The 12472-nt window shown below is 36.9% G+C and overlaps 2 protein-coding genes across 2 annotated transcripts; both read right to left on the bottom strand.

Moving 5' to 3' along the window:
* Nucleotides 1-1622: 1622 nt before the first annotated feature.
* On the bottom strand, nt 1623-6145 carry LOC117912638 (protein EARLY-RESPONSIVE TO DEHYDRATION 7, chloroplastic-like). The gene is made up of 4 exons (XM_034827325.1): nt 4758-6145; nt 3604-3770; nt 2336-2420; nt 1623-1987 (listed from the first exon to the last, which is right to left on the bottom strand). Exons 1-4 carry the CDS (start codon nt 5633-5635, stop codon nt 1804-1806), a joined length of 1314 nt encoding a protein of 437 aa, XP_034683216.1. The 5' UTR covers nt 5636-6145; the 3' UTR covers nt 1623-1803.
* Nucleotides 6146-6233: 88 nt separating this feature from the next.
* LOC117912639 (alpha-mannosidase-like) lies at nt 6234-8154 on the bottom strand. Its single transcript, XM_034827326.1, has 3 exons — nt 8065-8154; nt 7364-7435; nt 6234-6530 (listed from the first exon to the last, which is right to left on the bottom strand). The coding sequence occupies exons 1-3, from the start codon at nt 8128-8130 to the stop codon at nt 6336-6338; spliced, it is 333 nt and encodes a 110-aa protein (XP_034683217.1). The 5' UTR covers nt 8131-8154; the 3' UTR covers nt 6234-6335.
* Nucleotides 8155-12472: the final 4318 nt, after the last annotated feature.

The raw sequence follows: 12472 nt of genomic DNA, 5'->3' as shown, positions 1-12472 counted from the left end.
GAGTCAAATTAGTCCCACAAAAGGCAAATCGGAAATTAAAAAACGGGTTAAAAGTAATAATAAGAATAAGACTAGGTGTTGATCTTATCTCCAGAGGGGGGTAGTGCGGGTCCGATAGCAAGGGGTGGCTAAATTTAATCACACAAAGTATGGGTGTGCATTATGTGGCTTGACTAGGCATGCATCATAGCCTCTAGAACATAAAATTAGTGATTCCAACTCAGTAATCCATCATCCCCGTCCGTATGGGAGGGTTATATGGATTGCTTTGCTTATTAACACCTAACACCCACTGATGCTAAGGCACCGGTGCGTGTTTCACCTTTTAAAGTTTAAAGTAACAAAGGGGATTAGTGGGAATAAATATCTTGAGTTAATTTATTGGTCCTGGTTTTCTTGTCTTCCTTTATCCTTAAACTTGTAAAGCCAGAGCAGATTTCCTTCATGGGTCTGCTGTCCTCTTCCTTTGAGATTATCTTGGGAGGTAAAAGAAAAATCTAGGTTTCATTTTCAGGTTTAGCTTTCTCTTTCGCAAAGCCCATTTCTGTAGGAAAAAGAAATAATAGAAAAAGAAAAGACCGGCATGGGATGGCGAGGTGTGTGGGTGGATGAACCATTTGATAATTGAGGGTGTGTTTGTCCACTAAAGGAAGATCTGATTCGTTTATGTGGACTGAGGTTGAAAAAGTCCATGGCCATTGAGGGAGCTAGTGGAGCAAATTAAAAGGAACACAAACTCACACATACTCATCTCTTCATCCCACGTTGATGCCAGCCAACCCCTTTTATGTACGGTCATAAGTGTGGTATATACTCGTCTTCACTCATACTCGTTACTAATCTTGTGAGTCAACCACGTATTCCAATGTAGTCTACTCTTGTCAATCGTCAAAGAGTTGTTGGGTTCCACCAAATTGTTTGATTATGACAGGCTGGGCCCCTCAGGGTAATGCTTGAAGCAAAGGGTATTGCCATCAACCCTATCTCCTCAACAAGTGTTGATCCCATACCTGATCTTGAAAAAAGTCCCCCAAGATATCATGGCCCCATTGGCAAGGATCCTTGTTGATGCTGATACAAGCACCAGAATAAAGCAGCACGATCTTCTGAATCACGCTACCAAACACATATATTCTGCCTTGTCTCTCTACATGCCCTGCCCAAACCAACGAAAACGATACTTACTTTGACTAGTGAAATACTAGGAACCGCCTCTCCTCATAAATTCACCTAACACACCCTCATAGTTGAGAACTAGTAATCCCACTTACACCATGGGAGTGCTGGGCAGTGGGAACACCCATTTTCATGTTGGTTCCAACTATAATTTTTCATCAGATAAAGAAATCCAAAATCAAACCAACCTGGGGGCACTTCTTAATTTCTCCATCCCAGAACTCCAAGGAAAATGCCACAGATTACTTCAGATCGATCTGGCTCTCTGAGTTTGTATCAAACCTACATGCAACATTTGGTTTGGTGATGGCTCCCTTCCTCTTCCTCGGCACTGTCTGGATTAATGACCTTTTACTGGGACCATTCAATTTCAGCAGGAAGTTTTGAGTATGTCCAAATCGACCCTAGATAACTAGTAACTCATCCTTTAAACCTAACTTTGGAGAGGCCCTATCCAATCGTTTTCCAGTTGATTCTTGTGATAAACTCACATTCATGTAATTCTTACAACATAAAACAAACAAATAATATAACTACAAAGAAGGTACACACACTGAAACTTTCACCTACAGATTAACAATATGCACAGCAGCAATCAAAATTTCAATAATCACATCCTATCAACGGTTACTTGGATCTCTTAGCCACCTTCTCAGCTGCAGCAGCTTTAGCAGCAGCCAGGCTGGTAGGTTTAATAACACTTTTTGGGTTGAAAGCTTTCCGGATCTTAAAAACAGCCCACGCAGCCCCTACAGCATGACCTGCAGCATCAAGCCCTGTATTTGTTGCCTGACCTGCTTGCTCCCCATACCTGCATCATGGTAAATGCAGCCATCCAAATTTATGAGTTCATCCTTACAGAAGGATAATGTCTTACTGTTCTTTTACTCTGTTACGTCAAAGAAAAAGTAACCAAAAAAAAAAAATACTGTTATTTTACTCTATCTGGAAATTTCCAAACAGGGCCTTAGTTTTGAAATCAATAATATATATGAAGGATAGACAAAACTCCAGTTATCACTGCTGGCTTAGAAGTATATAATGGGGGAGGAAATAGTCCCATTGAATAGAGAGGGTCCTAAAGACTTGGCTGATTTCTATTGTATTTTACTTCTTTTTCCTGAATGCTTTAAAATCAAAAATATCATGTGAAGTCTACCTATGTGACACAAGTCCAGTGGTCACAGTGGATGATGTTGACATAACATTCCTTCCGGCTACTTCAACCGCATCACAGACCTTACCTATTTCACAAGAGGTAAAAAAAAAAGAAAAAAATACACAAAAATAAAATAAAACAAAATAAACTGCATTAGGAAGCAGAGCCATACACATGTGGAAAGCACCAATAAAAATTTAACCTAGGGTAATGTTGACCTAGGAACAATTGTACTTGTCTTCAAAGTTTAGATGCCGTAAATGAACTTATTTCCACACAATTCACTCCTATTTTGGGGCTTCGTGTGAGTGTGTGCTGGTGTTGGAAGGTTGGGGCAGTCCAGTGGTGGAGGGATTTGGGACTGACATAAATTTCCATTAAATTATCATTGGAAAGAAGTGAAACCATATTCTATAGGATAGATGGGCTTATGATTTTCCATTAACTTGATCTAGATATTGCTTAAGATGCAGATAATTCAAGTGCTTGATTTCCTATATAAGCACTATAGACATATTCCATCATGGAAAAGCATAGATCAGGGCTTTGCAAACCGATCTGCCTATATCACATAGGTTGCTACAGTAAGCAGAGAACTTGAATAAACTCCCTTCCTGTTGGACCAGCTACCTCTTGGGCAGCATGTTTACTTCATATAAATCTAGTGTAAGACTGGGAAGAGAGCTAAGCTTGCTCTCTGGGAATATCAAGCTTGGAAATTAAAACATATATGAAGACAATGTTCATGCAAAAGGAACTATTCCAGATAGAAAGAATGCTAAATGTCTATAATTTGACAGGAGCCGGGTGCATGGAATTCAAATCATCAACAAGTTTGATCCCTTGTAAGATGAAAAAACATATAAATTGTCCCTTTCCTATATCCAATATCATACGATCTACACGGTGTGAAATATCAACTTTCACCGCATTCAATGTATCTTAACTCAAATAACCAGCTTAAACCTTGAAGGCTGAAACAACATGGTGAAATTTCAAATTTGTCTATCTTATCTATTCACAAGCAGTGTTGTAGTGATTTGTCTTCAAAAACTAAAGCTAATAATTTTCAACTTCCAGAAAAGAGCTGTGTTTAATGTAATTTCATTGCATGATAATCCCAAATTTATACTTACATATATGGAACACACGTTGTTCTAGCGCATAAAATAAATAAAGGTGTAAACAAAGGTTATTAACCATTTTCTCCAGCAATATCTGTTATTAATGAGCATAATAGCATAAAGAGTTTGAGATGATCAACATACTAAATCCATCCAGAGAAGCAAGGACCATTTCTCCAGGCAGGAAGCCAAAAAATTTCTTGCCGACTCTTGAGTTTGCCACAGAACCTGTGAAGAATCCAGAAACCTTCACAACTCCAGAGAGGACCCCAGTAGCTACTTTCTCAGTCACCAATGTGACTCTCTCTACCCTACAGGAACAGTAAAAGCATAAAATCATATGTGGCTGTTTAGTATTAAGCAACTACTCCTAGGAAGACCAAAAAGACCCTGAGAGCTAATCAGCATCTAAGTCCCCGCCTAATGTTCGTGCTAGATGAACTTGTAAAATAATCAAAGCATACTGGTTGGAACTTAAATGGACCTATTTTTTAACAATAACATAGCACCCAAGGTGAAGGTCCATCACTCAAGACAGGTCAAAATTGAAGAAAACAGACCACTACTGGATAGTGAGGGTCCAAATGATCAATTCTGGAAAGGGCAGTGTTTTCACAGGCAATGTTTTGTTACTCCCACATAATAGTTGTTAAAGGTGCACCTAGAACCAAGGTGCAACAACTCCCCCTGCTGTTATGCCTCGTCTACTAGGGCTCAGTTTGTTGAAGAGGTGTATTTTGTCTCTTTTTTTTTTTCCTCTTTTTCTTTTCCTTTTTCCTAAATCCTGAATCCTTATTTTAATATAACATATTTGATGATACATAGGCATATAATAAACATTCGCATGTCCAAATTTATAGTTGTTATAAAATAGTTTGGGTCTCACTCGCTCGTGCACCTCTGGCCATTCTCAACAATGTCCATTGTGAACCCAGCAGTTTATTAGACAGCTCAGATAATAATGCCACCCTTTTAAATATTTCCCTAAATGATACTCTTCCAAAAAATTACCACCATATGTGAGGTGGATGCTATTTTTGGTCATCTTCCATGACTGGATTTTACCTTCATATTCAATTTGTATTGGATAGACAAACATAAAACAACCTTAAGTTTTGTCATGAATGACACAATAAATATAGAAGTGCAAACAAACAACTAAGTGAGAGACAGGGAGTCCAAACTGCAGGTACAACAAACAAAAAAAAAAAAAAAACAAAGCAAAACAAAACAAAAACAATATTAAAACAGATGAACAATGTAAAAACAAGTGTATATAGAAAAATAGCAATCCAAACCTTTTCATATTCTTCATAGTTTGGGGACTAATCTCCGTGTTGGAAGCAGGCGACATCCTTTTCTTCAAAAACTCATTCCCCCATTTCAACCTATCCACAGTCACATCCCCACACCACAAAATCCCCTTGACCAGCTGCCCAGATCCGGCAGCAATCAACCTGGCTGCAGTCCCACTATAATCCTCCACATTAGGTGCCAATGTCGTCCAGTACGCAGAGCTCCTTTCTTCCGACAACTCCTTGTCCTTCTCCAACGGCGACAACTTAACTTCCAACACCTCCATCCCCTCCTTTGATACGTCCACCACCTTGGTAAAACTGCTGTAATGCTCCAAAATTCCATCCAACATCTCCACCAATGGCTCCTGTCCCTTGGGCACAATCGTCAAACCATAATTCAACCGATTCTCCCCTTCGTTCCCCTCATCATCGCTCGAATCCGACCCCGATCCATTCTCCTTCATTGCGCGAAGAGAGAAGAAGTAATGCGAGCCGTCAACCTTCACCGACGCCTCATCTTTGGCCAACGGCCACTGGATCTCCTGGCCGACGCGGGCGAGAACGGCGACAATGTTATTCCCCTGCCAGAGACGAATGATAGATAGATCGCCGGATGCGAGCTCGACGCTGTACTGCTTGTCGATGAGGTGGAGGATGACGCCGGGTAACATGACGAGAACCTCTTCAAGGGATTCAGGAGGAGCAGTAGGGTGAGGGATTTCTGGGAAGAGATTCTCGACCAAGTCTCTCATGTCGATGGAAGGATAGAGAGAGGAAGATGAAGAATTCGGGTTTGAGATGAAGGGAGGAGGGTCCACTTGGATGATCTCAGGATACAGAGAGTTTGGTTTGTTAGGGTTAGGGTTTTGGGAAGCCATTGTTAAAGCGAGAGACAAAGATTGGGAAATGAATGGAAGTTATGTAGAGCGAACATGGCAGAGGGAGAGAGACTTTTGACGTAACTGTCTTGGGACCTTCCCGCGCAGCGTTCGGTTCAATATGGTTTTAATTTTCATGACAAGAATGCCCTCGCTTGTCGGGAGAATTTACGGTGTTGGAAGTGGCTACCACCAAATTTAGGGGGTTTTTAATGGTTGTATCTCATTGCAATTTGGCTGCTATTTTTATTCCACATTCTGAAAACCTGAGAAAGAGTTCCATATTTCATGAAGTCCACACAAGACCTCCACGCCAGAGTCTGAGGCAAGACATGGAGCTACAATTTGTGCCTTTTTTGCCTGTGTTTTTACATTGGCTTCTTGGTACACCTTACAGCTTCAAAACAACACTGCCCTTGTTCTAAACCATAAGTAGCTTCCAACTCCAGGATTTACAGGATTCCAACACTAACATCCTTCAGGCATGGTATCATATCCCAACCCTGTTTTCGAAATTTTTGAGGCAAATATATTTTCTTGTTCAATTCAACCGAGGCCTTTTTTCTTCACCAATGTAAGTTCCCACCAGTAAATAGAATTGAACAGAAAAATCAGAACTTCATGGATTATATAAGCAAAAGTATATTGCCATCAAGTATTGTTGTAGAGTTCAGTTAAACCAAAAATTGAAGATGATATCTCAAATGAAAACTCCTTCAAATTTCAACAAGAAAGTACGGATCTCCATTGGACCAAGCTCAACAACAAGAGTTGAATTATCCACAGGACCTCCTTTGAGTGGAGTTGGTTCCTCTCCACTGTCATCTTCAACTTTCCAGGTCTTCTTTGTCATCTCAGACTTCTCTTGGTTTGTTGACAAACTCATCTCCTTTATCTGCAAGTTTGAATCCCAATCAAGTAATACTAAATTCAAAATTATGGTATGACTCTTGCAGCCAGGTTATGCTTTCAGGAAATCCCAATTCATCCATTACAAAAAGGAACATAGACTGTTCTTGGATAGCATGAACAAGAACATATCCAGAGCCAATAATAAGTGGAGTCAAATATGATTCTAATACCAATGAATAATTGCAATTCCTTCATATTCTTGAAAAACTGTCTACTTTTTTTTCCTATAAAAATTCTATCTTAGGGATCAAGGCATCAAGTTATGAAAGATTACATCCACCATATATACATAAATGCCAGACCAAAATCATGTCTGAGAAGGGGATTCACTAAGCACAACCGACGCATATATAGACTTTGTTTGGTTCCTGGAAAATTTGTGGGAATGAAAATAGAGAAAAAAAAACTAAAAAAGAAGAAGTGAAGGAAAATAAAAATTAGATTTAAAGTCAACAAATTATTTTTATATGACATTTCAAATTCATATCCTTTTTTTTTTTTTAAGACTTTTCAAACTCATTTCAATTATTTTAACTTTTCTATATAAAGATTAATAAATTTAAAATACATAAGTTTCTAATTAATTTTAATTATATTTAATTTTCTTTCGTATTTCCATAGTAAAATCAAATAAGAGAAAATCATTTTCCATATTATATTTTTTTCTTTCCTAAATATTTTCCAAGAACCAAACATAGCCCGACATTTTTTTTCCTTAGCACTTTTATAGAACTAAACATACCGATAGTTTATAGAATATCTAGGAAGGAAAAAAGAACTGGTAAAAAAAAAAAGCATAATAAGAAGCTCATATACCTTTTTCCTAGTAGAAAACATCTTCCTTGGTTCAACTTTTGACATTCTAGAATATTCAACATCTTCACCAGCCTATCCATGTTTCACAACATGAAATATTGATTAGAGAAGTAAATCTATTCCATATACTTAACTATTTGGAACAAAATTACTTCATTGATTGCAGCTTATAAGATTCAACAGATCAATACTCCAAACAAGTACTTGTATTCTTTTAAGTTGTAAGAACAAAAAAGACCTGTCATTATAGTCAGGTACAAAATCCATTAGCTTTTTAAACTGGACATTTATAATTTCAAAAGCCAGTGGTGAAGAACTTAAAAGGAACTGTTAACTTCAAAATTCCATCTTATTATGATCCTCAACTGCAACTTTGTACTCAACATTTTGAAAGAGAACCACATATGGATGTGTTGGAATATGACAACAAAGTTGGTTGAAGACAGGTATTACAGAATAAGCAAAAAAACCTTGTGTATCAGGCAAAAAGTAGTTCGGATGTAAGGATTTATTGAGTTTGACTTGAAATGTGTCAGAACAAGCATTTATTTGTTTCATTGTGTAGGAATATGAAGAAGAGCATAGACCACCAACCTCAAATAGATGTGCCAAACAGAGGAGCACACTTCCATCATCCAACTCCTGCAAAACAAAAGCTAGAGAGAGAGAGAGTAGATTCTACTGTCATTTGAGACAATCACCTGAAGAGTAATCACAGCAACATTAAGGGGTAAACTGTAATTTGGTTCCATGGAACTTGATTTCATCAAATGAGATGTTGTCCAGGACTCTGAATTCTGTAAGAGCAATTGTTTAACAAATTAAGGGGCTATGATGATTAATAAAACATGAGCAGAATCAAGCCATACCTCATGTGTGAAAGCTAAGAGAAGTGGTGAGTAAAATTTTCCTGGGCAGTTTTTCGGCACCAGCATGCACCAGCCCCTAGTGGGTTGATGCTCATATAATAGTTTCCTCGAACCTGAATGAGGTCAAATGATCAGGACAAAGAAACTATTTTATCTACAAAAAACTTATTGGTCACCACTAATTTAGTGCCTCTTCTTAATATAATACTTTTACTTATCAAAACAAAGAACTTATTGGTCATCTAAGTTTGAGTCCTTAATAATTCAGAAGAATCCTTTGAATCTCACTAATGACAATGAAGAATAATTCATCTTATTTATGAATGAATCAGTATATATATATATAAATACATATATATAGGACTCCTTTACACTAAAAAGAAAATAATTACCAAGCTGTACAATCACAAATTCAGGATCAGATTGGTTAGATTTACAGTAAAGAAAAAAAAATCACAATTACCCTAAATTAAATACAAAATATACAAATCATTCGTAATTTTGGATTGTTTTGACTTTCCAACATTCCCTCTCAATTTGGAGAATAGATATATATATATAGGACTCCTTTACACTAAAAAGAAAATAACTACCTAGCTGTTCAATCACAAAATTCAGGATCAGATTGGTTAGATTTACAGTAAAGAAAAAAAAAATCACAATTAGCCTAAATTAAATACAAAATGTACAAATCATTCCTAATTTTGGATTGTTTTGACTTCCCAACATTCCCTCTCAATCTGGGGTATAGATATTATCTATTCCTACCTTGTTAGTGATTGCTTGAAATGAGTGATTAGTTAGTTTCTTGGTTAGGATATCATCAAGTTGCCCATTCATTGAGGCATATGGAATGCAAATCAACCCACTATCCAGTTTCTCTTTTATGAAATGTCTATCAATCTCCATATGTTTAGTATGGTCATATTGAATCAAATTATGAGCAATGTCGATGGCTATCTTATTATCACAATATAACTTCATTGATCATTCTGATCTAATTCCAAGATCATCAAGAATAACCGTTAACCAAAGCACTTCACAAATTCCCTGTGTTATTGCTCTAAATTCTACCTCTGCACTCTATCTAGCAACATGCCAATAACTACTTATTTTTTTAAGTAACTAGATTTCCACCCAAAAAGTTATAATAGCCTAATGTTGAACTTCGATTTGTCATTGATCTTGCCCAATCCGCATCCATATAAGGCTTCCAAGTTTGGTTCTTCGTTGTTCTTAAACAAAATTCCATTTCTTGGGGTAGCCTTCAGATAGCAGAGAACTCTCTATAATGTTTTTAGACGTGTTTCCCCAAGAGAGTGCATGAATTGGCTCACTACACTCACAAGTGCTTGATAAGGTATGTAACAAGTAGATTAACTTCCTAACTAAATGTTGATACTAGCCTTGATCCACTACTACAGATTCAAGTGAATCACCTAGCCTATGATTTTGTTCAATTGGAGTTTCACTTAGCTTGCATTCTAGCATCCTTGTTTCTTTAAGAAGATCAAGAGTATACTTCTGTTGTGACACAAAATTACCATTTCTTGAGTAAGCAACTTCAATTCCTAGAAAATACTTTAATTTTCCTAACTCTTTTATCTCAAAATCCTTGTTCAACCACTGTTTAAGTTGTTTTACTTCCTCCAAATCATCACCCTTGACAATGATAAAAAGGGTAGAATTTGATAAAGAGAGTGCAATCTCCCTAATTCTGCTGAAACTCCATCTCTATCATGGCCTTGGTGAACCTTCCAAACCAAGCTCTAGGAGATTGTTTAAGTCCATACAATCCCTTCTTGAGCTTGCGCACATGGTTAGTTGTAAACCTTTTATTAAACCCTGGTAGAGTATCCATATACACCTCCTCCTATAAATCACCATGTAAAAATCATTTCTAATATCAAATTGCTGTAATGTCCAATCATGGTTAGTTTCTAATAACAATAAAATTCTAACAGTATTTATCTTTGCCACTAGTGCAAAAGTCTACCGGTAATCCACTCCATAGGTTTGGGTACAACCCTTGACAACCAATCTAGCCTTATACCTTTCTAAAGTCCTATAAGCTCTATATTTTATAGTAAACACCCATTTACACCCCATTGGTTTCTTTCCTTAAGGAAGTTCCACAATCTCCCAATGTTTTTTTTTTCTCCAAAACTTTCATCTACTCACTCATGGCGTTTCTCCAATTCTCATCCCTATGAGCCTTTTAGACTGTTTGTGGGATTTCAATGGGATTTATTTGTGTGAGGAAGACTTAGTGTGACGACGACCATTATCGAATGAAATAAGATTAGAGATGGGATGTTGGGTACACTTTCTAGTTCCTTTCCTAAGGGAAATAGGTAAGTGTAAATCTTAAACAACCGCAGATGGAATAGATGATGACAATAAAGGTAAGGTTGAAGTTTCAATACCTGTTATAGGATCGGATTCTTAGACTTGCATAGGTTCAGGTATGGGTAGCTTCAGCCTTTAGTAAACTTGTAGTAATAAGGTGATTGAAGGACTGACTTTCTCTTGAGTATCACCATTGGACTTTGACGTGGAAGGAATCGATGGGTCAAAGTTGGTTGGTTGGGAGTTGATGATGTCAATAGTGCTGGAAGGAAAAATAATAGATGGGTTAAGGAATGATAGATCTTCCTTATCTTCCATCAAAGTCCCCCTTGATGATAAGGACTAGGGAAAAAGGACTCTTGTTCCATAAATGTAACATCCATAGAGGTGAAAAAATTTCATATAGCCTGGTGATAGCATTTTTACCCCTTTTTTGTTGCTAAATACCCAACAAAAACACATTTAAAAGCGTGGATCAAGTTTGTTGTGGTATCGAGCATGGATATGAACAAAGGGCACACAACTAAACACTTTAGGAGGTTGTTTGAAAAATCCATGAAATTTAGGAAAAAACTAAGAGAAAACAACCATTAGACTTTTGTGACCCAAGACCCTAGAGGGAAGGCAATTTATTAAGTGGGAAGCAATCAAAACTATTTCTCTCTAATGCGACTTAGGAATATTTTTCTGCAACAATAAGGCCTGAGTGACTTCTAATAGGTGTCAATTTTTTTTGTTTGACAATGTCATTTTGCTATGGGACATTTGTGAAAGAGAATTGGTGAATTGACTTCTAATAGCTAAGGGCATCGACGACCTCATTTTTTGTCCTAAAATGATGTTTGAGAATGAAAGTGTAGTCTTAAAGGAATTTAACCCACAGAACATATCTTTCATTCAATTTACATAGGAAATTAAGGTACTTAAGGGTTTAATGGTCACAGCAAAGGATAAACTGTTTTGGTAACAGATGGTATTGCCAATGACGAAGAGATTGCACCATGGCATAAAACTCCTTATCATATGTAAAATACCATTGTTTTGAGTCATTGAATTTTTTTACCAAAGTAGTCTACAAGACTACCATCTTGAATTAAAATACCATCTAACAAGATATGGGCCACATTCATGGGTAAGACATCACAATAAATTTCTTTTGAATAACATCCTAACTTAAATGGAACTGGACACTTCTCTTTAATAGATAAAGAATTTTTATTGAAAACTACTTTAAAAGCAAGAATGGGGCTTAGTCTTAAGATTGAACCTAGAAATGGCAAAGTCAAACAACACTTTCATGGTCAAGCCTAATGCTGGTCTTCTTGAGGAAAAAATGATGAGTTAAAAGCTTGAAGTTTCTTGTTCCTAATAATAGGTACAACAAATTTTTTTTTCATTGTTGCATGAAGTCTCTGAGAAAAAATTCAAGGATGCCTTCCCCAAACCAACCCCCCCCCCCCCCCCCCCCCCCCTCCCCTCTCTTTTTTTAGTTGCATTGAATTTAAGTTGTGGTGTTTAACTTGGAATTACTAAGGAAAATCAGTCTAATCAAGCAAGCTAAGTTACAAGAATCACTACTCAATCATGCAAAAAGGCAACTCAGGTATTGACTCATTGCAGCCATGGGTAAGCTGTACTAGGCTCGGTCAGATACTTTGAACCTTGGTTTTCTTACTATCAGCTTTAGTATTTTATTTTATTTAGACTTATAGTATTTTATTTTCTTACTATCAAAGGAATAAAGATTATTCTCAGGAATCAGAATTATTCTAAAAATTAATTATTTTTCTTTCTCATCCTACTTTTCTATATTCTTAACCTAATTTCTATTCTTTTCTCACCTATTTTCTTTTTCTCTTCTACCTAAATTTCCTTGTTTCTTATATTCCCT

The sequence above is a fragment of the Vitis riparia genome, chromosome 4 (assembly GCF_004353265.1).
Source record: "Vitis riparia cultivar Riparia Gloire de Montpellier isolate 1030 chromosome 4, EGFV_Vit.rip_1.0, whole genome shotgun sequence".
Classification (NCBI taxonomy): domain Eukaryota; kingdom Viridiplantae; phylum Streptophyta; class Magnoliopsida; order Vitales; family Vitaceae; genus Vitis; species Vitis riparia.
The sequence above is the reverse complement of the archived record's forward strand: the minus strand, read 5'-3'. Positions and strand labels throughout refer to the sequence as shown.

Bases quoted from the DNA above. Each gene is read 5' to 3' on its own strand.
- LOC117912638 (XM_034827325.1), bottom strand. From the start codon at position 5,635: ATGGCTTCCCAAAACCCTAACCCTAACAAACCAAACTCTCTGTATCCT. The intron at 2,421-3,603 runs GTATGTTGATCA...CTTGTGAAATAG, and splicing joins TGCTTCTCTGGATGGATTTA to GTAAGGTCTGTGATGCGGTT. The intron at 1,988-2,335 runs GTAGACTTCACA...ACCATGATGCAG, and splicing joins ACTGGACTTGTGTCACATAG to GTATGGGGAGCAAGCAGGTC.
- LOC117912639 (XM_034827326.1), bottom strand. From the start codon at position 8,130: ATGAAATCAAGTTCCATGGAACCAAATTACAGTTTACCCCTTAATGTT. The intron at 7,436-8,064 runs GTGATTGTCTCA...AAACATGGATAG, and splicing joins TTGCTGTGATTACTCTTCAG to GCTGGTGAAGATGTTGAATA. The intron at 6,531-7,363 runs GTATATGAGCTT...TCAAACTTGCAG, and splicing joins TGTTTTCTACTAGGAAAAAG to ATAAAGGAGATGAGTTTGTC.